At 54.8% G+C, this 25,502-nt stretch overlaps 1 protein-coding gene and 1 long non-coding RNA gene across 3 annotated transcripts; one reads left to right on the forward strand and one right to left on the reverse strand.

The window, feature by feature from the left end:
• On the reverse strand, window positions 1-25,287 carry LOC108921455 (DNA-binding protein RFX2-like). Of its 2 annotated transcripts, XM_029249396.1 has the most exons (18): window positions 25,108-25,287; window positions 10,762-10,867; window positions 9,738-9,827; window positions 8,217-8,296; window positions 7,391-7,649; window positions 6,614-6,688; window positions 5,564-5,745; window positions 5,319-5,438; window positions 5,076-5,197; window positions 4,779-4,897; window positions 3,033-3,145; window positions 2,718-2,869; window positions 2,497-2,594; window positions 2,146-2,295; window positions 1,855-2,063; window positions 1,563-1,716; window positions 986-1,028; window positions 1-652 (listed from the first exon to the last, which is right to left on the reverse strand). In XM_029249396.1, exons 2-18 carry the CDS (start codon window positions 10,864-10,866, stop codon window positions 540-542), a joined length of 2,184 nt encoding a protein of 727 aa, XP_029105229.1. In that variant the 5' UTR covers window position 10,867; window positions 25,108-25,287; the 3' UTR covers window positions 1-539. The 2 variants fall into 2 exon arrangements, with proteins under 2 accessions (XP_029105229.1, XP_029105230.1); XM_029249397.1 differs by lacking the exon at window positions 6,614-6,688.
• Window positions 11,795-13,554, forward strand: LOC114909506 (uncharacterized). The gene is made up of 2 exons (XR_003797335.1): window positions 11,795-13,008; window positions 13,194-13,554. It is a non-coding gene; the product is annotated as an uncharacterized LOC114909506 (long non-coding RNA).
• Window positions 25,288-25,502: the final 215 nt, after the last annotated feature.

Consider the following 25,502-nt stretch of genomic DNA (forward strand, 5'->3'; position numbering starts at 1 on the left):
AATCACTCAGCTGTGTAAAAGGATAAGGAGTTGTAACTAGGTGACTATACGACCCCGGTGTTCTACGTCGCCGTGGAGAAAGGGGTCCGAGGAGCGAACCCACGTGGGCCTGGGCACAGTGGTGCTGAGAGGACATTCAAACTGGGAGTTTCCAGGAGGCACAGACACGGGGGTGTGGCACACAGTGCTGGGAGGTAAGAGGATGTCTAAGGCACTGGAGTAACACTGGCACAGCTAGAGCGACGACACTCGGCACAAGGACACCTTCATCCAAGTCCACTGTTCTACATGGCAAACGGGGTGGGGGAAATTTACCCTTCCGCGCACAGTACTAAAAAAAAGAAAATAAAATAATAAATAACACACGTAAGTGTTTTCTGGTTACAAACCATATGAGAAACCAGATCTCTGAGCGCAAGGAACCTGAAGAGCGGTAAAAGGGTCAAGGTCCCAAGGGCCGGTCTCGCACCCCACACGCACGTACGTACGACGCCGGCGAAAATGGCAGCGGCGGGTTCGAGGAGCCTCCCGGCGGCGCCTCAGATCTCCTGCAGCGCGTGGTTGATCTCGACGCGCTCTCGCTTGACGGGCGGCTCGCCGGCCCCCTTAGACACGTCGCCGTCGCTCATCTCGTCCGAGAAGTGGGACGCGTCTGCGGGAACAACGGCAGCGATGCCCATACAAGGCACGTGCAACAACGTGCATATTATCTGCAGTCAATTACTTTTCTGACTGAATTATGAACACTCGACAGTTCAAAGTCCCCCAATAATTAACAGCTAATCCTACTTAAGCTGAATGCAAATTGGCTCATGTTTGTTTGAGCGGTACAAATAAACCAGTGTGTGTAAAATATAATCCCCAAATTTGCACAGAAGCCTGCTGAATTACCTGGATATCGCCGTCATTCGTGCACTTCGTATTAATTAGGCTTAACTGGACCGTTATGGAGATGTTGCGCGAGGCTCGGGGTTCGAATGCTCACCTTTATCCATAAATGCCGGCATCATGGAGCTGAGGTCACTGAACTGTCAGTTAGAAGTAGAAGACATCGATTAGGAACAAATTCTCACGCTAAGGGGGCGTGGTGGCGCAGCGGGTTTGGCCGGGGCCTGCTCTCTGGTGGGTCTGGGTTCGAGTCCCAGACCGGTGTCCCGTCCTGGGTGCGTTCCCCTCCCCCTCCACCCTTACGCCCCGTGTTGCCGGGTTAGGCTCCGGCTCGCCGCGACTCCGCTCGGGACAAGCGGTTCGGTCAACGTGCGCGCACGTGCATTCTCGCACTAGGGGTGGTTCTGTGGGTGGAAACCAGAGCACCTGGAGGAGACCCATACAAATATAGAGTCCACGCCGACTAAACCGAATCGAACGCAATAGAAAAAGCAGGAGCTGGGAGACACCAGTGCTACCCGCTGCGCCGCTGTGCCACCCTTCTTTCAAACAGTGCAGCTTAAATAAAAAATGAGAGTCCAGTGTATGTAACCGCGGCGTCACTGGCAAGAGAAAGGAAGCCGGTGCACTTAGTTTGCACGAGAAGAAACGTCCTCGGCAGCGTCGCTCCCCACCTCTCCCATGACAGCGATGGGCGTCTCGCCAGTTGCCTGGGCGACGCGGTGCTCCACCAGGTAGAACATGTACTCGTCGTAGAGCAGCCGGATCAGGTGGAAGGAGCCGAAGCTGGCGGCGCTGCGCAGGGTCAGGTCCCGGATCACCATGGAGCTGGGGGCAGGGGGCAAAAAGCAACAAAGGCGAGAAGCGAGGGCTGTACTTGAACCCTTCCTCCAGATCATGAACTGCTGCACCTTCCTGCATCCGATGAAGCAATGTAACGATTTATGAAGGCTGGTCCCACCCTACCTGTAGAAGGACCACTTGAGCAGGAACTGGCGCGCCGCCCTGGGGAAGCTGGGACTGCCCTCGTGAGGCTTGAGCACCTGGTTCACCACGTTGTCCAGCCACAGCGCCCACTGGTCCAGGGAGCTCTGCTGCTGCAGCGTCAGCTTGAAGTCCTGCTCCAGGCGCTGCACCGTCGCCTCGTCGCACTGGCACACCCACGAGGCCTGCTCCTGGAGGGGACGCCGACCGGTGAGGGCACACGGGCACGCGCGCGCGCGCACGGGCTGCTACCGGCCTGGCGCGCCACACTACCTGCACGTTGGCGAAGTCCACGCGGTTCAGATCGCTGAGCATCTGGTTGATCTGGGAGGTGTTCTGCAGCACCGCCCGCGCTGCCTGTGCCAGGTGGTTTAAGGAGGTGTACCTACGCAGAGTCTGCGCAAACGCGCTCACTACTGCCACCTGCAGGACAAGAGTAGACAGGTTAACACACCATGCAGTCCTGCACTTTTTATTATTTACCCAAACAGCATAGCCAGACCTATAATTTTGGCATCTTGCACAACAAGAAATCAAACTCAAAGGACAAGCGATGGGATAACGGGATGGCGAGATGTGCCGAACGGCTGTAAACGCGGGACGGGCGGCGCGTGGGCAGGGCACCTTGGTGCGGACGATCTCCAGAGGAAAGCCGCTCATTGCTGTGGTCAACCAGCCCTCCAGGCTCTTGGCGAAGTTTCGGATGGCCTGCGTGAGGGTGCCTAGAGCAGCGGCGCAAAGGACCTCGTTACGAACGTGTCGGCGTCGGACGGGAAACAACCGCAGCAGCGGGAGCGAGGAAATACAAAAGGATGCGAAATAAGAGGGATGGGGGGGCGACTGACTGGGGACGGGCCTCAGCACATCCGGGATGAGGATTTCCACCAGGGCCTGGTACAGCACGTGGTCGCAGCCGCGCATCCATTGCGCCACGGGTTCGAAACGGCACAGCGCCACCAGCTTCCTCCGGGAAATGCTGCCCTCTGGCTCTTCCTCGCTAAAGGGACGAGAGGACATTGCTCAGTACCGTGATTGCAGTGTGACAGAACCATTGCGGTAGTGTAATAGTGCGGTGGTGATGGATGGATGGATGGATGGATGGATGGCACTGCGATTGTACTGTGATTGTACTGTGCGGGGACTCGGCCGCTGCAGCTGACCTGCTACCCACAGGGGTGGAGCTGTCACTAGATGGCGCTGCTGACAGCCAAAAGCTCTGCCACAGCTTCTCAATGTAGTGGAACTGGAGGTTCATCACTACATCCAAGGTGGCCTGGAGTGGCAGCAGGGTTGGGGGGGGGGGGGCGTCGGGGAAGGGGAGACAAAATCTCAAATCACAAACAATGGGATAGGAGCAATATATTTTAAAAAAAATTGGTACTCATGGGTTTGTTCTACTGTTACGTAAGAATACTTCATAATATTTAGCGTGCAGGATCATAGGGTCACGCCTCACGTGACCCAGGGAACTTAATTTTTAATGGCTGCAGTTAAAACTACCACGTTCAGAGGGACAGCCGAGGTGATGCGGCGAGAACTCGCTGATCAATAGCCAAGCCACTCCCGTGTTTAACAATGCGTGATTTAATATGCGCCAAAGTAATTATGACCTTCATCAAAATTTTACATTGCTTGAATAAATTACATTTCTCATGCATCTGTCACGCTAGCGATCGCATTACACCCACTGATTATGTTCCATGTGATGATTACAAGAGACCGCCAGGAGGAACTCTGACATCTTCCTCTCGAGCCTTCTTCAATTAGCATGAGCGCGCACACACACACACAAAGGAGAAAAAAAAAAAAAACTCGAGCGTCGCCTTAAAAAATTCCGTTTGCCGCCATTTACGGAGATGGTACCAAAGGGGGGTGGGTCCAGCGTGTGGGTCCGGGGCAGAATTCTAGCAGCTTCCGTTAACGCGACCCGCAGAGACCCCAGAGATTCGTCTGCCCCGTATCCAGTTACAGCCCTGTCTGCCTTTTCCCTTCTGTCACACGATATGTTTTTGCCCCTTTGCTGAGGATCGCCATGGCAACCTTGTTTATGGTTACCATTAGCAACAACTCAAACAGAGAACCGTAAAACAGAACAGCGCGCTCCGAAAACCAAAAACTTCCCCGTCTTCGGAGCAAAAGCGTGACCTCTGCGACCACGAGGCCTTCTGCTCTGGTTGCTGCCCTTCCCGTGCGGTGCCAGGAATCGCCTGGAATGTTCTTCCCAGAGCAGATCGCCGGGTGACCTCTCAAAGTATTCTGGGAAACCGTACTAGCGGGGAATCGAACACTAAAGCGCTCTGTCAATGGGCGATTAAACATCTCCCGGGGCGGCGGCGTCATCGCTCTCGGAAAGCCAAGCCCGGGTCGGGCAATCAAATCGCGTTGCGATCTTTCAGTACAGTAGCTGCTCTATGGTGCCGAGGGGCAGCCATTCATTTCTGTCCACTCTAGAGGACATGCGTTTTTTTTTTTTTTTTTTTTTTTAATGCACGTACCTCCTAATCTGTAGTTTCCAAAGCTGAGTTCTAATGCACCCTACCGAGGACAGACACGGTATCCTTTTAAATGATACCACATGTTTGAGGGTGGGGCTTCTAGGACGTTGTCGAAATCCTAGAAATAATATCCAAAAATGCGTTGAGCCTCAGGAAGCTCCATTTCAAACGGACCTGAGGCTAAAGAATATTAGCAGCTCTTAACCTTTCCACTCGATGGGAAACTAAAGACGCGCGTCGAAAGAACAACAAACCCAAAAAACACTGAGGGCAGCAATGTCCGGGACGACGAAATCCCTTCCGTTCTTCACAGCCCCTCATCTGCACATGGATAAACGGTGTATCTATGTATACAAGATTAATCGCAGAGACAGGAGTGTCAGTAGGGTGTGTGTGTGTGGAGGTAAGTACCTCGCAGTGGTCCCTGTACAGTCCCTGAAGCTTCTTCACGTCATTCATGGAGATGCTGGCAGGCAGCGACTGGGCACCCAGCTCCAGGGAGGGGAACGGCGGCAGGGCGTGGGAGATGTCTGCGCACAGCGGCACGTCACATTACAGCAGCCACACGGCACCCGGAGGCCCCCCCGACTCCGGTTTCATGAAACGGCCACCTGAACCCAAGCGATCCTGCTTCCAGATGGGGCGCTCGCAGCGTCTAGTTCACGTTGGCCGCATCTAACTCGCGGGGTTCACGCAACAGGTGCTCACCGATGTACTGCTGGTGGTGCTGGCTCTGGGCGACCGCAGACTGCTCCGCCGCTCCGGCCGAGTGCTGAACCCCCCCGGACAGGCCGTCGCCCATGCCGTCCACCTTCTGCAGCGGTTTGAACCTGCGGCGAAGGCGAGAGCCCGAGCGCTTGAGACGCCGACGCTACGTAGGAACAAGGGCGGAGACGTGGCGGGAGCGGGAAACGGAGAAACGGCAACGGGGGCCCGGGAGGCCGCGGCTACCTCTGCTTCTGGTGCACGGGCTGCTGCCTCATGGCCATGTACTGCGAGTCGTCCTGCAGCCGGTTGAGCGGCGAGTCCGGTTTCAGGCGAATGCCGTAGTAGTGGTACTTCGAGTTGCCCCTGGGACGAATCGGAAGGACAGCGGGTTCACACTCCGGACCTGCGGAGACCTCAAACCTGCGCACCTTTACTCGGGAGATGCTTCGACGAAGGGGGGCCGGGGGGGGGGGGGGGCGGAGTCGGACCTGGTGCCCAGGCGACGCGTGCGCAGGCCCATGAAGACGGAGCGGATGAGCTTGCCGAAGGAGGCGGCGTTCACGGGGTCCAGCTTCTGATCCTGGCAGTGGCGCAGGTAGTGATTGTAGAGGGAGCTGCGGGGCAAGCTCACCCCCTCGGCCGTCTCGTAGTTGTCCAGCAGCCACTGCAGCTGAGTGGAAACACGCGCGGGCGCGAACAGGAGCAGGTCAGCGGGCGAGCGCTCGCGGGGAACCGCGGCGGTCCCGTGGACCGGGAGCAAAAGCGTTTGCGAGAGGTTGAGGACAACCGATGCGAACGATGGGGGGGGGGGGGAGTTAGAAAAAGCCGCGCACGGAAATAAAAGATCCGTTACAACAAGCGGAAAAGCCAGGGGAGCAGAAAAAGATCCCAGCGTACGAAAGATGAACCTGTAGGCTCGGGGCAGCAGCGGCAAAAGCAGAACATCGTCCGACACAAACTATGTATCTCCGAGCAGCGCTCGCGTGTGCGTCGTCGTTATTTATTTAGCAGACTTACGATACCAAGCTTGTGTATTGAAATGCCAAAAATTGTCTACCCGTTTAAAAGCAGGGCAAGATTTACTCTTATATCAGTTCAGGGTAAATATCTTGATCTTACAGCGGGAGGTGGGATTCGAACCACCGCCCAATCTGCAGCCCTCCATTAAGCGCCAATTAATAGCGCGTGCCGGAGACAGAGGAGAGGACACGCATCCCGGCAGGTTCCCTACTCAACGACAACAGCTGATGAAACAAAGTCTTAATCCTAGTCCTAAAGCGCGGCCCACGATGGCGCCGCCGTGCAAACGACAGCGGTGCAGCAGCTCTCGAGAAAGGAAGCATGCGTCAAAACAGCAGCGATGAGTTAAAAACAGGAGCGCCTAGAGCGGCTTGGGCGAGCGGGGGAGACCGGCATGCGTGCTCTGTCACCGCGCACACTGCAGAGCTGGGACATCAAGACGCTTAACTTCAGCTGCAGGACGAAGCCCTTTTCTCACTGTCTCGGAGGGGGGGGAGGGGGGTCCAGGTTCGACTTACATGGCTGTTGAGCAGGCTGCTTTTGTGAGTCGCGATCCCTTCAGACTTTTGGAGGTTCTCAATCGCCATTTCAAGCTGGGGGGGGGGGGGAGTGTGCCAAAACAAAACGGTGAAAGAGAAAGCGAGAAAGGAGAGCGAGAAGGGAGGCGGGGATGGGAGGGGAGGGGGTGCAGGGAAAGAGACAGAAAGGAAATAAGGCTGTTAGCTGCAGCCAGCCCTCCACTTCCTGCAGGCTCAGTTCATTCTGCAGACAAAGGCATGCAAATGAGGGAAGGTCTGAGGTCTGGTGGCGGTCTGAATGCCCCCCGTGTCCAGCGCGTCAGCCTGCGCTAACATGCGGCACAAAGAGCGGCTCTGGGTGCGGAAATAGCCCGTGTGCACTATTATTATTAATAATAATAATAATAATAATATTATAATTATTATTATCGCAACTACTAAAGATAATAATAATAAAGCAAACAATTACTACCTCACCTGACCCAACAGGAAAGATCAGTCTATTCAGGGATGAATGAATGAAGCACCAAGAGCAGACTGACATGCATAATTTTCTAAATACGGAACGCGGCGTTTGCAGTGTAAAACTTTCCATTAACTGCTCGCAACGTACGGAACCGCATTATGCGCGCAGTTTGACCTTCGTCCGAGAGGAAACCCGTTTCGCCGACGGCCGAGTTCCGGCGTCCTTGCGAATGCCTGCGGAACTGACCAGCGCACGCACACACACACACGCACGTAGAAGATGACGCTCGGAGACTAGACACCCGGTCCTACCATAGCAGAAGAGGAACGCGAGGAGTGGTGCCGGCCGCCGTCCACGCCGCCGCCGTGGATCAGGTAGGCGCCGCCCCCGGAGAGCACCTGGTTGCCCCCGCCATCCATGGCGATGCCCACCATGCCGTGGGGGGCCGCGCCGCCGGCCGAAGACACCACCGTCGTCACCTGGCCCCCGCCGGCCTGCGTTTCAAAGTAGGACCCCCCGTCGCCCTGCCCATACAGCTGAGCCTCGGGGTTGTAGGAGTAGGCGGTGCGGCTGACAACGGGCCGGAGGGGGAGGGAGCGGATTAGAAAAACGAGCACCGAACGCGTTACAAATAAAAGACTCAAAATCAGCGTCGACCTGCCCAGCGAAACCAGGCTCAGATGTAGCTCTGTACACAAATTACTGTAACGGACTCTTAAAGGGCACTTAACACCTTTATCCAAGGCAACTCGCAATATTTGACCCTGTACACAGAAGTGTATTTTTACCGCAGTAATTCGGGGCCAAGTACTTCACTCTACAGTGCTACAGCAGCGGCTGCAGGCGGGGCTCGAACCAACAACCTGCAGGTTACAAGTCCACATCCTTAAGCAGAACGCTACCTGCACGAGGAGGTCGTGCGAAGTAAACGGGTCCCAGCAAAAGCTAAGAACGCAGAGGTCTAGCAGCCGTGGCTATTTTTAGGAGCGCTGTAGCCCTGTGAGAGTCAGGAAGCGGTGTGAAACAGTTTTACACCTTCATCTCCTCCAAAGCGCTCATCGGGGGCGCACGTGGGTCGGCGGGTGAACCACCGGGGTCCCCACCGATACCAGTCCAGCGGCAGCAGCAGACTCTTACATGGTTCCGTTGGTATAGACCGCTTCTCCCGCTTCCACATACTGGACCTGGGCCGGGTACACGTGTTGGACCTGCTGAACCTAGAGCGAGAGAGACAGACACTAAACGGTTAACGGATCGGCTCTGCGACCCAAGCAGAAGCACGAGCGCGACCGGGTTCGGTTAAACAAACCGCTCACCTGTACCACGGTACACCGAGCGCAGCGGGCTGCTAGGAGAGAGGCGACGCCGCGGCACAAGAATCAGCAATCGGGTCTACGAAGTTCAAAACGAAAACCACGCGGGGACGACGGAGAGGCGATCCAGGTACGGCGTGAATGAGAGCGGTTTAAAATCGGCGCCGCCAACAAAAATATCCTCATCCGTTATTTGAACGCTGCGAGAGGTTCGGAAGAGTGCATTTTATCTCCTCTCAACGCCAAACACGTGTATGTGGGCGAGACCCTCGTGGCGCTAAAGGGCACTTGGAGAGGCCGGAACAGCTGCTTGTGACACGGCCTCCATCCAGATGGATCCCCGAAGCAACAAGTCGGGCCGCAACGCGGTCGCCTGTAGGTGGCGGCGGCGAGAGCGAGGACCCGCGCCCGAGCGCCGACGACGAGCGCGGGGCGGCGCGTTCAGGCGACGGCCCGCCGGAGAGAACAAAGCAAAGCGGCGCCATGGCGACGAGGGACAAGAGAAGCGATGGCCCCTTTCCTCTATTCCGGAGACTTCCGCTGCTGAGGGAGCGACCTCGAGAACAACTCTCGTTCGCCGCTTCCTCCGTCGGGCCACGCCGGCTCCTCGCCTCGCGAACGCGACCGGGATCGGGCGCCTCGTAACGCCGCCTGCTCGCAAATCGCACCAACGGAACGTTAACGGCAGCGCGGGGATGCCTTCCTTTATTTATGGGTCCGAGGCTATAGCGCGTAGAAAATACTTTACTATGTTACGTTTGAGCTACATTCAGATTGAAATTTAAATTATGATATAATAATAATAGTAAAAGCAAAAGTAACACTTAACATATGTGATGTGATGAGTGTGACGTCCGACTTTAATTGAAAAGGCAGAAGAAAACAAATTAAATTAAAAACTGTGCACATGAAAATAACAATACTATACTGCATTTGTGTTATTTCTCTAGAAATAGTGTCAAGTTAGTGAGAAAAATACAACAAAGCAAAATGATACAAAGTATAACCCATGCTTGCTAATTTTCATATATCCTTATGGTTTAAATAATACAGTTTAAGGGGTTTTAGACGCGCAAGAGCGAAGTTGCCCCGAAGAGCTGCGCGTGCGGTCGATACCGGTCCCCCCACGAGCCACGGAGACGCCTCGCCCGCACGTCACGTACGCTATCCGCGCGCCACCGGGGCGAACCGCCGATCCCGTTTTTGGTCGGGAACGACATTCATTTGTACCTGCGGGTGAAGACGGGGCTCTCCGCGCGAGCACGGTCGGCCTCTTCCGACCGAGGGGGAGGTGCACACGGCACGTGCTCGTGATGAGCGAATGTGGTGGGGGTGGGGGCTGTACCTGCTGCTGCACCTGCTGCACCCTTGGCACCGAGAGCTGCTGCACCTGGGCTGCCTTGGGGGCGACGCCTGTGGCCTGAACCAGCACCCTCTGTGGAAACCGGAGGAGGAGGAGGAGGAGCCAAGTCAGTAAGCCCCGCCCACACCTTATATGAATTGGACAAATGGCAGCTGGAGAAGGACATTGTGGTCTCTTGTCTTGGCTGTGTTTGATGGCATCTGACGTGAAATGACCCAAAACGCACTACTATGAGCCCAGCTGGCGTCACTGATGATGCATATATTGCATAATGTGAGGACAGCGGGTAGCGGAGTGGTTAGAGCTGCTGATTTTGGACCCAAAGGTCCCAGGTTTGAGCTCCAGCTGTAGTACCCGTGAGCAAGGTACTTACCCTAAATTTAAGTAATGTAATGTGTGACTTTTCTTTTTTCTGCCAGTAACATCATTTTGAGGGAGAAGACTAACCCAGCTTCAAAAAAAGAAATAAATAAATAAACTCATTGAATTAAATACATTTTCCGTTATTGCAACATCCACCGGCGACCTCTCGGTTTTAGCTCATCAGCTGGGGCCTTAAGAAATTTCGTTTGGGATTTCCCTTATAAGCATGAGGTCACAGGAATCCGTCCTCACAGAAAGAAAAAAAAAACCCACACAGAAAACCGCAACACATGGGATGCATTGTGGTAAATCAAAATGCACGGGTCATCTCATTACATTACATTCACTCACTTAGTCCATGATTTTCTCCAGCAGCCCTATCCATTCATACAGCTGGGTAATTATACCGGAGCAATTTAGAGCAAGTACCTTACTCAAGAGTATTATAGCTGGAGGTGGGATTCGAACCCGTGACCTTAGGGTCCAGAGGCAGCAGCTCTCGCTACTGCACTACCCCAGTTGCCCGTCATCTCGTAGCGGTGCCATGCGCACGTGTGCTCGCTGTACCCTGAACGCCGAGCTGTTCAAACAGAGACTGGTGCCAGTTAGGGGCGGGGCATGGCAGGATAAGGGGCGGGGCTACCTGCTGGGAGGCGGGAACCGGCTGCACCACGGGCGCCTGGACCGAGGTGGACGTGCGCAGCGGCACGCCGGACGCCGCGTCGCTCCCTGCCTCCGAGGTCTGCATGCTGGAGAGAGAGCAAAAAAAAACAGTGACCGCCAAGTACCGCACCTAAGTGCTTTTTTGTGTTGACGGTAATAGTGTTATTAAATAAAATGATAGGACACCTGAAGTAATAGCACTGACATTACCAGCATTGTCCTAACCGTAACTCATAACTCGCTATTTTCCTTTTTCTTTTCTCGTTTTTATTGACCTTGTCCAGCGCAGGGCGTACGTGGTCCAGAGCCACGGAAGCAAAGGGCGTGAGGTCCGCTCTCGCTCTGGAGACATACATTTTAACTGGCTAATCAGTCAGTGAATTGGGAAAGAAGGAAATGGGGGGGCTGAAGAAAGTCAGTCGCCAGCTTACCCCCCCCAACCCCCCACGATCCCGACACCCCCGAGTTTTCGGCCCGGTCGACCCCAACTGCTGCGTGCGACCAAACCCGGGCACCACAACAATGGCCGTAATCGCACTGCTTAGTCGCACAAAAAAAAAGTCTACATGCGAGGACTGGCAGCAACCAGAGGGACGCAGCAGAAACCAGGACACTGGTGTCCAGTCCCAGGACAGGAGAGAGAAGGAGGGGGAAAAAAAAAAAGTTTAAACAAGTAAAAGGGTGAGTCACAAAGTATCAACAGTCACAGAAAGGGAAAGAGAGTAAACCAAAAAGAGAGTAAAGTTGAGAATGATTTATGGTTGGGGGGTGGGGGGGTGAGCAGTGGGGTCCCGCCCCCCGCCAGGACTCTGATGACCAGCAGCGTTTGTTTTCAGCGAGAGTTGTCTCCAAGGGCTTCAATAATCCAGCTGATACAAGGAAATTCCCCCGAGCTTTGTAAACGTTTGCCGGTTGCTATGGAGAGGGATCCATGACGACCACCCTCCGTCCTGCCCCAACCCCCCACAAAAACCCCAGCCTCCTCCTCCCGCTCCCTTTTCTTTTTAAAGCTCGTGCGAGTAACTCGAGAGCGCGCCGAGAAAGGGGAGAAGGAGGGAGGACGGGAGCGCAGGAGAGCCGAGGAGGACGCGGAGCGCGGCGAACGGCCTTCCCCGGAGAGTCGCCCCGGTCGGCCGTCCCTCCCGCAAGCGGTTTGGGGACGATCGACCCCAGTAAATCCTGCCTCCCGCAATGAAACGTGGCGGTTAGACTTCAGAGCGGTCCAGCTACCGTCCGTCCGCCCGCCCGCCCCGTCGACTCCCGTTCTTTAGACCAGCAAGTATTCCGTAGAGCAGGACCTGCACGCACACACACCATTTAGCAAAGCGTAGTTATCCTACAAATAATAAGTAGTGAAATAAATGAGAAAATCAACAAGTACAAGTGAGACAGACGCTGCAACCGAAGTGAGGACGGTTGAAGAAGCGCAGTGACTCGCTGGGGAGATAACAGGCACTCGAGTGGCATAATGGAGGCGGCGGATGGTGTCTCGTAAGAAGGACCCTGAAAAGCGGCTCTTTGTGCGCCACAACTCCGCGATCGGGCGACCGGAGGCGCGAGCCACCGTCTAGAGCGGACTCGGACGTAGCCGGGCGGGGTCGGAGCAGCCTGGCGTGCGAGCGGCCCGCGTCGCCGACGGTCAGCGGGTTCGCAAGCGACACGACCGCTTCTCCGTCGCTGCCGCGTGCTCCCCGCACGCACGCCGCGAGGCTTTACGGGCCCCGGGGGCGAAAGCTGCGCCGAGCGCCGAAACGCTCCCTCGAGCGCGAGTCGCTCTCCGAACACGCTTCTTACGACGACGCGAGGGATCGCGGCCCGCGTGCGGCGCATCGGATCGACCGCTTCCAAACGAGGGCCCGCGGATCTTCGGGACGCGGAGAGGAGCGCGGCTCCCCGACGCCGGCTTCGCCAACGGCACCTCGTCTCCTCAGACCTGAGAAACGCTCCAAAAGCACCAACGAAGCGCTGCAAGTCTGCAAATGCTGGTACTGGGCTGCCCGCCCCTGCCACGGGTCGGGTCGGGTTCGGTTCGGTTCTCTCCTCTCCAACTTTGGCTACTCTGACCTGGGACGAGCGAACCCTCGGCCAACCTTCGGACACCCCCGTCGCCGTGCAAAAACTAACGTTCGTCCGTCATCGATACGCACGGGTCCAAACGCTGGGTCGCCGTGGCCCGCGCCGTGGCTCTCGGTGTCGAGGAGCGAGGGCCACTTGGCCGAAGCGAAAGGTACGACGCACCGCCAACGGCTACAGCAACTACTTAGCATAAACTGCACATCAAAATACAAGGCACTTCAATTAATGCATTTTACGTTGCAAAACGCTCTTTTTTCTTTTTAACAAAAAAATGCACATTTTGCAAAATTCCTCATTAAAAAGTTCACGGCGATAACGCAATTGCTTTTATTCCAGGTGGTGACGCGTGGTCCGAGGCTGCGGAGCTTCAGTTTCAAGCGAGGCTCGCAGTTTAGTCGTTTCCCCTTTTTTGTCATGTGGGTTGAGGCTGGAACTCGCGCCGTTAAGTGAACTTTAACTGCGAGATTAAAACTGGTTTGTGCCGTTTTATCAGAAATTAAAACGAAATTCTACATTTTTCACGGGGCAGCCGATAGCGTAGGTGAGAGCGGCTGCCTTCGGACCTGAAGGCGGGAGGTTTGAATCCCACCTGCCGTTACACGTGATCCGATGGCTCGAAGCTCATACTATTATACCATACGACATATATCATACAACGTATTACATACATTAAACCTGCGTAACCACGCTAAGCAAACAGCGGGTGGCGTTTCACTTTTACAGGTGTGTAAATAGACGAAGGACTCGCCTATCCGCGTGACCCGAACGTCCCCGTCAGCCTGCGGACCGGCGCTCTTCGAGAACCGCTGCTCCGGAGTCTATCCCGGAAGCACGAGGCGAGAGGCAGAGCGCGTCCTGGACCGCGGGGCGATGGCACGCTCTCGCCGACACACGCGCCAACCTACGAGGCCTTGATCGCGCGAACCGATCGAGGTCGGTGACGAAGGGTCGTCTCGCTCCGCCGTCCGACTCCTCGGACCTCCTCCTTCCCCGCCAAAACCGACCCGCGAGCCGAGGACAAGGGGAACCGGAGGTGCGCTTCTGGGAAGGGCGAAGAGCAACGGCGGACCAGAAGCGGCACGTCTTTTAACGTCATAAAGACGAGGGAACCAACCCGAAGCGGGATATTCATTCCCAACAACATAAACCCGCTTACCTGTCGCCCGACCAGATTTTAAACACATCCGTCAATCGGCCCCGAACGATGTTTAATTAGAGGAAAAAGGCACACGGATGTTCAATTAAACACGGGAGTCCACACAAGTCTTGCCTCTTGTTTGAATTGGCCCACATTGTTTGCCGAGCAACAACCGTTGCCCCGGGCAACACCGTCCACTCCCGTTTCCAGGAGCCTGTTGCTACGCGACCGGCAGAATACTTCCCAAACCAAACAATGCCATCCCTCCTACTGATCCTTAATATCTCACATTAACCAGAAACTTACAGCGGGAAATGTGTAAGCCATTAAGAGCAGAGACGCGGGGGACGAGCGAGCGAGCGAGCGGAGTCACGGGCACGGCGCGGAGGACGTACCGAACGGTTACCGCGGCCGAAAATATTTAAACCTCCCGATAGCGGGGCCGCTTCCCGTCCGGCCTTCGAGACACGGAGAAGGGGTAAAGTTAAAAGGTAAAAGGAAGGATAAAATGACGGCAGAAGGGAAGAGGGACGTCCAAATTGTCCCTAACGCTGTTCACGGTGCACGAGGACCCGGTCAAAAAAAAAAAAAAAAGAAAAAAGAAAACAGCCATCCTGCAGCACCTCTCAGAGCAGTTTTATGGTTTTTATTTACAAGTTCATGTGACAGTGACAGTTGTCTCCTGCTGTCCCAATTTTTTTTTTTTTTTTAAATAATCATCCACAGTTGAGGAGGCCAAAAAAAAAAAAAAAACACTCGGCGACACCTCGCCCTTTCGTTCCTGTCCATTGGTCTTCCCTGCAACGATACCCCACACGTAGCACTCCCCCTCCCCCTCCCCCCCACTTTTTGACGTGTGCATCCAGCCTTTACGGAACTCAATTAACGTCATCTTCATCAAACCCCAGGGCCTCCTCCTCGCCCACACACGCGCGCACGCCCCACCGCCCCGTGGGGGGGAACCGCCCGGGCTTCCGCGCATTTCGGCGGCGGGCCGTCGTCGGCGCGCGCGCTCGAGCCGCGGGGACGAACGCGAGCGACGGGCCCCGTCCTCGCGTGACGACGGCTCGGGGGACGCGCCGGCAGGAGGCGTTACTAAATTTAAGCGCGCTTTGGAAGGAACCGTCAACGCCGGCTGGGAGCCGGAGGATCACCTGTTGCCTGCGGGTATTTTCTGCTCGCTGCCTCCGTTTTACGTTTAAATATAACAAACGGGGTTATTTCCGTCGTCCGCTGCACCTCCAGCTTTTGCGACAACAGAGGCTACGCGACTTGGGCGCGTCGAAGACGACGAGAGCGTTCGTTTTAAAACGAAGGGCCTCCGGGGCACAAGTCGCGCTCGGATTTCCGCCCAAGTCGCGGCTTCGGAAAGCGGAGGACGACGCCGGCGGGCGGTCGATAGGCAGGCCGGTTAAGAGCGGCGGGAAAACATCCGTTACAATGTATACCCACGCATATTTGTAATATGGATTTGTTACAGTTTCACCATGTAAAGTAGCTCTTCTTGAGAAAACGAGAAATTTGAAAACATTACCAGCGTAATGGAATAGTTGAAGAAACATCTGACACCTAAACACAACAGCTGCATGATGTTAATGGTGGGGGGGGGGGGGGGAATGTTTCCTGGTGGTGTCAATGGGGGGGGAGGGAAGGGAGGAGAGAAAAAAAAAAAAAAACAGCATGCTTTTGCATGTGCATTGCATCAGGGTTCGAACGTACTGCAGGGTGAGATGCAAGACTCATTAAAGGAGTGGGATTTCAACACTCCTGTAACCCAAACTCCTTGGCAGGGGTTGCGTGGGTGTTTTTTTTTTTTTTTTCTTGTCCCCTCAATTTCCAGGCCAACGGTGTTGCACCTGTTCCAAACAGCTCCGGATTTCAGAGGTTTCATACGGTTTTTACCGTAAACGCAACATCTCTCGACGTGCACGTGGAACTAATGGAGGGGTGATGTAGTCGGATGTTGGGGACGGTAAAAGTGACCGAGGGCTTCCTTCACGTCCTTCCTTCACGTCGGCGCTCAGGACTTGCGCTTTGACCACTGAACAGAGTGGTCCGCAAGCGGCGTCCTTCTGTGTTCTACTTGCGGTCGACTTCCACGTCGTTGTCATGGTCACCCTTTGTCATCTTCCCGGGGTTCTTTGTCGCCTCTGCCTAGTTGTTATCCTGGAGAATGCCTTAACCGCTCTCTGGCAACCAGTCCGTGTGACCAGAACCAATTACCTGCAATTCTGAGGACACGACGTGTCAGCGCCACCTACTCGGCATCTCCCGTCTTATACGTACAGCGATCGCATTTACGTGATGCGGTGTTGAGAGGAGGTGGGTCTGGGGTTCGAGTCCCGCTTGGGGCGCCTTGCGACGGACTGGCGTCCCATCCTGGGTGATTCCTCTCCCCCTCCGGCCTTGCGCCCTGTGTTGCTGGGTTAGGTTCTGGTTCGCCGCGACCCCACTTGGGACAAGCGATTGTAGACAGTGTGCGTGAGTGTGAGAGAGTGTATTGGAATGAGGGGTTACAGAACTGGGAATCTCACCTCATTTCCATCACACGCGCTAGATCGCCGGGCCGGCTGCGCATTCCAGGAGAGCGCGGGTTTAAACAGAGCCTTTCAGACCAAACCGTAATGTCTGTTATCGCTTCCCTCTCAGGTGAGGACCGTCGGCACGCAGCGTGCTGCCAGAGCTCACAGACACAGGATGTACTACGCTGCTGGTTCTGTGCAGCTTGGTTTACGCTCCATCCATCCATCCATCCATCCATCCATCCGTTTATTCATTCGTTCGTTCTAAGGGTGGACCAGCGCCTATCCTCAAAGCACGGGGCGTGAAATAAGGAGGTCCAGGGCGGCACCGGCGCTACCTACTGTGCCACCCAGCTGCCTGCTACTTTCGCAAAAATATCCAATGGTCGCTCGCAATGGTCCAGTCATATGGAAGAAAGTGGGGAATCCTGTCAACAACACCCGTTGCTAGGAAACCAGCCACCCCCCCAATCCCGTCATCAACCCAGTCGCTGACCCATGCATCTGGGAGCGATGCCATCCCACTGGAAAGGAGCCAGCTGCGTCTTCTCTCGCGGGGGGCGGGGGACGCTTTCCAGATTCCCACTCCCTGCCGGTTGCCCGGCGTGGACATCCATCCATCCTCGAAGTCCTACGGGCCCCTCCGCTGCCCCGCGGATGAACCGCCCCACCTCCTTCCGGTGAGCAATACTTTCCAGCGTGGCAAACGCACGCTGCGCTTTTAAAGGGCGAGGTACCGTGTCGAAGAAACATTAACCTCCCCGATAGCGCTCAGTCCGCATTCGCAACGTCCAGCAACGGCACTTCCGCCAACGAAAGCCTTCTTGTCGCTTTCCGATTTTTCCGCGCATTTCGCGTGGGTGTTCGCGCGCAGTTCTTCGACATAACAATTCATGTGCCGGTGCTATAATGACGCGGGAGTGAACCTCCCCGCCGCGGTCCACCTCCCTGCCCGACGAAGCGCAACGGCGAAGGAACCGCGCGACCTTCCGGCAGCGGGCTCCCGACCGAGCGCAGCTGCGATGCGGCTTTTCATCCTCGTCCGTGCAAATATTCGGGTGCAAAGATGCGTCGGAAGCTGGGCACCGGGGGGGGGGGGGTCACACGTCGGCAGCGTCAGTGGGGAGAGCCGAAGGGATCCGGGGGGATCTTCCGAGAAGCACGAGGCGGGGTGTGTGTGTGTGTGTGTGTGTGTGTGTGTGTGTGTCACTGGAGCAGTTCAGATATGACCGCCTTCAGCTGATCCCACTTGCCTTACAACATTAAGATACAATTACCGATCCTTTTATACAGCTTGGTAACTGTTGCTGTATCAATTCAAGGCAAGATCCTCTCTTAAAGGTACGACAGCAGGAGGTGGGATTCAAACCAGCGTCCTTCGACTGCAAGCTTCTCACCGATCTTTACTCCAACTTTCAGGCTGCCGCTTCAACGTGCACTTGGGCCACAGCTGCGGTAACCTTGAGCTACGCACCCAACCTCAACAACTCGACAAATTGGGCGCAGTTAAGCTATATAAGCTTCGCCAGTTCCTGCTCAAACAGTACACGGAACGGAAGTTGTACCCGACCATCGAGCGCAGCCGCTGTAACCGGGCCTGTCCGCACCGTCGCTTTATTCACACGGCCTTTCGCCATGGCAACGAACGCTGGTCAGTTTGCACACGAAGCCGCTCGCGATTCTTTACTCGTTTACGGGGTGCAGTCGTTTTTACTAGAGCGATTCAGGATAAGGACCTTAGTCGGGCGTGCGGCAGCGATTCGAACCCAGGTCCGTCAAGCGCAACGCGGCAGCTCCGAACGTCGAATACCTGCGGAACGGCCCCCGCGCGTCCCCCTCGTCCTGCGGTCTCCCGACGGTCGCGGGAAGGCGCGTCGCCGCCGCCCCGAGCCTCGCTCGTTACGATCGATGATTTGAACGACGCGAGTACTAGAGATTCGCTAGGAAACAGGCGGGTGTTTAAGTGTATAGAGGCAGCAAACGGGAAGTCTGGAAGCACCTCGCCGCTCTCGGCACGGGTGCGAGATTTTCACGGTAGTCGAGAGCACGGGAGACTTGCTCACGGGAACCGGTGCCGGCCGTTGCCCAGCGGTAGGTCGACTCCAGGGGAGAGCAGCTTCGGGGAAAATCCACGTTATCACCCACCCGCCCACCCACCCCATAGCCGTCAGCCCGGTCATTTCCATGCTGACAGGTGTCGGCTGGGCCCAAACAGCTGTCGACACGCAGAGCAGCTGTGGAAGTGGAAGACGAGAGGAGGCCTCCAGTAAGACGGTGCCTTTGCCCAAATATGAGGACTTCTGCACATTCCGCTCCTGCGGAGGTTGCATGGCGCTATTAAAAAAAAAAAAAAAAAAATTAAAAAAAAATAAAAAGAAATCAGATACCCGGTTACTGTAAGGTTACTTTAGCTCATTTTCTTACACTGGTATTTTAAGAAAGTGAAATACTGTTTCTCGTTTGCATTCGTGTGGGGTCAGGCGGTAAGGAGCATCAAGATGTCCCCGACAGCTGTGCTTCAACACGGGACGGGAAAGACACAGCGCGTCAGTGGGGTGTCTTTAGGACAGACACACACACACACACACACGCGAGCAAAGGCCGAGTCCCGGCTGCTCTCCCACCCAGCTGTCTCAGCCAGCTGGTGGACCGAAGCCATTTTTACACCCCTTCCTGTGACACGAAGCGGGGCTCAAGGTGTTACTAACCGCCGTCGTTTGTTCCCGCACGCTACCCAGAATTAGGAAGAAACAAAAAGATGGGGGAAAAAGAAATATGACGAAACCTAAAGAAACGCCGCTTTTAGATCTACGTCTTCACGGTGGACAGGATGTCTATTTGTGGAGGTGCAGGAAGGTTTCGCTTTCCGTCTCCACCGTCTCTCCAGATGAATGCCTCGAGGTGTGTGTGTGTGTGTGTGTGGGGGGGGGGGGGGGGGGGTATTGTAATGGAAATGTCAGAGTCCGTCCTGCTGTTTGTGTGAGCAAATGTAATTAGGCTGCACGTAGCTACGATACAAACCCGGAGGAATGTAAAGAATGCCTTTGGCACGGAGGGAGGGAGGGGAGGGAGGGAAAGAGACGCACAGAACCAGGCAACAAAGAGCGACGGCATTCTTGAGCAAGTTTCAACCTGCCGCTCCGGAGTTTTCCAACGCATTTCTTGGTAACGTCCCCCGTCCCCCCCCCATGCGCATTGTGAAATTTTCTCCGCGTGACTTTAAACCTACTTATCTTTTCCGCGGCCTCCTAATACCTACATTGTTCCTTAAATGGAGACATCCATCAAATTCAAAGGCGAGCGCCGACCTCCAGACGCGTCAAAGCCCTTCGCGAGGAATTAAAGAGCTAAAGCGCCGGTCGAATCCGATATTTCGGGGCAAGAAAAATTTTCATTGTTGCTTTTTAAACTGTTCCTACTTTGTTCTGCTACGGCGGAAAACCCGCTGGAGTCGCACGGAGACGAGCGCTCGGATTCAAAGGCCTCTTCCCGGGCGCGGCGGCCCCGGGTTCTTCCGTTCTCCGGGGAGTCGTTAGAGCCACAATTACCATCAAGTCAGGCCCGTGCCGTCAGGCCCGTGCTGTCATTCCCGGCTTCCTCCGGAGGTTCCCGTCCCTTCCCCCCGCTCTTCTCCCAGGCAAGGCAGGGATTCCCCGGCACAGCCGCTTTTCCACCGGGAAACCGTCCCGCCCGACCGATCCCCCCGAAGGGGAGCCAAGCGGCCGTCCGTCACAGGGTCCGTGGACCGGCCAGGAGGGTGGCGAACGGCGTTTCTCCAGTTACAGCGCTCTCCGGCATGCCAATCTTCCCGTCATCACGGCAGACGCCGCAGAACCCCCCCAGCGACCCTCGCCCCACCCCCGGAGGGACACAATGGCTCTCTCTTCGACAAAGCCCCGCAGCTTGAGCCCCGCTCAACCGGACTCTTCGCTCTCGACACGACTACCTTTTCACCATCTTCTCCCAGCGCGACGGCGATGACAAACGCGGCGAAAGTCATCGTCATCCACGCGTCGAACCGGCACTTTCCCCCCAAGCAACTTGCAGCGTCGGGTTTTGCACATTAAGCGACTTACAAAGATTTAACCATTTATATGGCGGGGTAATTTTCCTGGAGCAATTCGGAATAATCGTCTTCATCGGGAACGGGGAAAATTTCCATCTTTCTACCGTAAGACAAGAGCTCTTACCACCACGCCACCTGTTGCCCCTACAGCGTCAAAGTGGAACCCTGTATCCACTACAATCAAACCACAAATAAAAGAATGTATTTTACACATCCAGCCGCAACAAACACCAACCACATATTAAAGGCTTTGTGTTCAGTCCACAAGGAAGCTACCGCTGCCATTGCTCAATTTCTGGAAGGCTTCGCTTCTCAGCGATTCTTATCGATTGGGGCGTGGGGGGGGGTCCAGAATGGTGGAACACTTGGAGCGAGGAGGTCACAGCGTCCACAATGACGAGGTTCAGTGGGTGACGCAGCATTTTTTCCATTGTCCATAACGGAGGGTGGGGAAATCAGCAAGAGCAGCTTATTTAGCAGAAGGTCAAGTACAGCACCGAGTTCGAGAAGCGAACCAAAGGTGCGATTTCAGCCGTGCTGGGTCGATACCCGTGGGTCCCCGCCACCGCTCTCCGCCCTGCTCTACATCAGAGATAGCGCCTGTAAACATGGCTAAATGGGTGGCAGGCTTCTGAGAGCCGTTTAGGATTACAGGAAACGGTGCCAAAACCATCAGGACAGTAAAAGCGGCGCGAATGTTTACCGAGGGATCGCAGACAGGCAATAGATCACGGACTCGCTCTCGAGCGGAGGGCAGACTTGGGGATGGAGAAAACATCTCGCACAGTGTAGCCTTACCCTGGAAACGTTCCGTCGTCTTAAACGTAACCTTTCCGAGCCTTACCCTGCAGACCCGAAACCCGCACCGCCGCACCTCCGGCTTAACATCTCCCTCTATCCGGACCGCAGCGTTGGCTCGACCGCTCCGTCCACCGACGCCGCGTGTCCGGTCTGAGCAGGACGGCCTCGTGTCCTTCTCAGCAGATGTACGTTCTCCACGGAAGAATCCAACTAAAGGAGCCAAACCAAGAAAGACGCAACCGCGCTCTTCTGCCAAAGAGTTGTCCCATCCGGGATTCTGCAAGAAATCACTGGGGGAATGCATTAGGGAATGGCATTTTAGGAAATCCTGACAATCGTCAGGTCCGCCGGCACTTCGGAGCACCTAATGCATTTTCCATTTTAAAAAGAAAGAGTGAAACAGAGAGAAAAACAAACTCGCATACAACGTGTACGCGGCGAGCCCCGCTCGGGTCTAACCTGTTCAAACCAGCTTCTTCCCCTCTCTCAACCGCCCTACACCTCTAGTCCCGCTACGGTGGCCACGTGAACCAGGGAAAATGCCTGCAGACATTACACTGCCTGTGAGCCACTGTACTCCTCCTGTCGGGCACCAAGTGAGGTCAATCAATCCTTAGAGTCCCTTAATCCCGACCAGCTGCGCGGGGATGACTCAGCTCTGAACCCGCAGCGATGAATGAGAAGAGGATCCAAAAAAGCCGTTTCCAGACCCCGGGACTTCTTTTCGCCGTTTTGCTCGCGATGAGCTTCCCTCGGTGCCCCCGCCGGAGTAAGTCGAGCTAGCGGTACGCCGTCTGATCCGAGGACAGCAGTGTAAACTGGCGGTAGCCTACGGTAAATACCATCATCACTATTCATCATCCATTCATGTGATGCTTTCCTCGCAAGCAACTTACAGTGTGAGGTTTGTATACTCAGCTGCTTACAGTGATTTACCCTTGTATGCACCTGGGTCATTTTTACTGTATTAATTCAAGGGTAGGTACCTCGATCGGGCTTTCTACAGCGGGAGAAAGGATTCGGACCCGGGTCCTTCAATTGCAACGCGGCGACTCGAACCACGACGCCACCAGTTCCCCCACGCGGGATGGGACGGATATGGGAAATAACGCGCTGTGGCGCGTTGCTGTGACTTTCAGCGAACAGGTGATGCGCACCAGCCGTTGAGCGAGCGAGAGAATCCAAGTGTTACGAGATCGAAGCAGCTCTGACTGTATTTATTGCATTACACGGATGCAAGCCTGGAGCGGCACTCAACGCGCAGAACTGCCGAGCCAGTTAGTTCAATAACTGACACCATTCATTCACCGTTAGTGGCGTTTGTTGAATGTCAAACTAGTGTGGGAGGCCCTCAGCGGCAGCACATTTCATTACGAGCGACGAGACATTAGATCCTTAATTAAAGCCGCGGCTGAACTGCCGCACTGTTCAGTTTAATATGACATCCACCGCTCGGCCAGACCACTTTCGCAAGTTTACCGGCGTCTGACCAAAACTTCAAAATGTGATCCAATTAAAAGGATGAATACGTTGGGGGTTGGGGGGTCGGGGACCCAACAATGCAGGACATGCCCTGGAACCTCAGGGAAAATGTTAAAATATCACACATTAACCGACTGATTAACCCGACGACGGAAACTCGAAGACGGCCATCCTCGGTATCACCAAGGCAACTAGAAGGGCCACCAAATGGTACAGGCAACTCGCATTAGTGCCGACACCTGGAGGAGTCTCCATTGTGAGAGACGGGCTCATTAACAGCCCTGGAGAACAGGTGCTCCCAGCAGGGGGAGGTCTTAAAGCCCACCTGACGGCCTTGGATACTTCTTCAAACATCACGTCGTTTTTTTCTTTCAAACCTATTTCACCTTGATCAATTAATATGGTGCAACAGAGTACGTGGAGTATAGCCTTGGTACGAGACAAGAAGCAACACAATAGTGGTCATTAAGGTTTACAGAGGGTTAAGTGCTACATCTTTTCAGACGGACCTAAAACAAAATTAAACGGGGGGGGAGAAGCAAAACTCTTGAACATGTTACTCAAAAGTGAAATTTAAAAAAAACTGACTGAAAAAGTTAAATGAAGCACACAAGAAAGGCAGCGTTAAAAGGAAAAATACAGCTCAAATTATTACGCTTCAGAGTACTCTGCACAATATCACTCAGGAGAGCCATAATTAAGACCATTTGTAGCATCTTGCAATTCATACAAATCATAAATTAGTATAAAATGTCGGCAGAGCTAATGCGGACCACGCGCTCTGTGCTTTACAGCTGCAGCTGGTGACCTTTTTAATGCACACAGTATGTGTGAAGTGCACATTTGTACTTTTACTGAAAAGGTTCAGCAACGTGACACAACACAGTCACAGAACAAACCATCTATTAGGGTCATGAACACAGAAACTGCAGCCAAGGGTCACCAACTTCATCCACACATCTCCACCCAGCTGGACCATGAAGGAGGAGCATTAAACCGGCCTCAACTGTCAATGCAACCAACCGATCTATGCCGGAGGGGAAGTGCGGTGGCGTGGCAGGTTTGGCTGGCGCCCGCCGCACGGCGGGTCTGGGGTTTGAGCCCTGCTTGGGGTGCCCTACCGTGGACCGGCATCCCGTCCGGGGTGCGTCCCCTTCCCCCTCGGCCCCGCGCCCTGCACCGCCGGGTAGGGCTCCAGCTTGCCGCGAGCCCCCCTCGGGACAAGCGGCTGTAGACGTCAGCCGATCTACGCTGTACCGTGGCGAAGAGTAATATGAAATTTCAAATGCAAAAGAAACTCTTTTGACCATTTTTAAAACAAGTTTTAAATCCAGTGCAACAGGTGATTCCAGGGGAAGCAGTTCCATTGCAGTAGAGCCTGGGTTCATCAAAGAAATGTAGGAACCTCTGAAATATATAGCATGTCTGTGTATTTTCATGTATGTATTTACATATATATCTTGTATTTTCCCCTTTCTTCAACATTTTAATTAAAGTTTGTCCATCCAGGTGCTTTGGACTGCTGTATGAAATTGACTGACTGCCTGAACTCTGAAATTATTGATACATTAACAGGTTTTATGCTCGTCCTGTACTTTTATTAGGTTTGCAGATTTGGTGTGTGTCGGTGTGTGTTCAGGTTCCTCCAGCGCGTTACTCTCTGTTTTAAGCCGAGGAACCGTGAAAATGCAGTAATGAGCACGGAAAAAGAGGAAGGAAGGCAAGGCGGAGTCGGGAGCGCGGCTTTTCGTGCCCATCGTCGTCACGATGATCGTGTCCTCCGAAGCGGAACGAGCGGCCACCGAGGGCCGAGAACAGAAACTTTTGTGTGTGACACGTCGGAGAAAAAAAAGTTTAATATCGACGGCAGGGCAGCGGATCGAAAACGTACAGCTCGATTCCCTCGTTTACGGCGGACTCGAAGCGCAAAGTGAGCCACTTGGAGCCACTTTCACCATCGTTTCGCTACCGTTTGCGAGTGAGGAAATCGTGCGACGTGCCGCGGCTAATGAGGCTGGGGGGCGGTGGTGGGGGCGGAGGGTGTCGTGTCGAGCGTTGAGACGCATTGATTTGGACGCCACGGACTGTTTTTCCGCCACAGAAACTTCTCTGACTCACGTTTCGGGCCGGAGGGACTCGAGGAGAAACGGGAAATAATAAAAAAAAAAAAAAACGACATCCCCACTGCGACACGAATGAAAGTTTAAAAACGGTGCCGTATGCAATAACGACGATATTCACCTGTTGTTGCCTCTCTTTCTCTCTCACCCTGTCCCTCCCGGTCGTCGCTGCGCTTCTGCTTCTGCTTCTTCTGCTGCTGCTGCTGCTGCTGCTGCTGCTGCTGCTGCTGTCGCGTGCTGCTCCCGTTGGTAAGTAACTGTCTCCACGGCTACAGTCACTATGGCGAGCTCCGGCTCTCGACGCAACTGTTGCTACGTTACGCCTGTTACGTCGCGGGCTGAAAACAGCGCAGTCTCCGCCTCGACACGCCCCTGGCCACGCCCCCTTTAACTCCCGCGCCACTTGGCGCGCGCGAGCGCGGGACGCGCGGGCTTCTTCGGCGGGAACTCGGATGGGCTCTGAAACGCGTATTCGATGAGCAGGAGTTGAAAGTGAATTTTAATAGATTAGAAAAA

This window comes from Scleropages formosus, chromosome 25 (assembly GCF_900964775.1).
Source record: "Scleropages formosus chromosome 25, fSclFor1.1, whole genome shotgun sequence".
Classification (NCBI taxonomy): Eukaryota; Metazoa; Chordata; class Actinopteri; order Osteoglossiformes; family Osteoglossidae; genus Scleropages; species Scleropages formosus.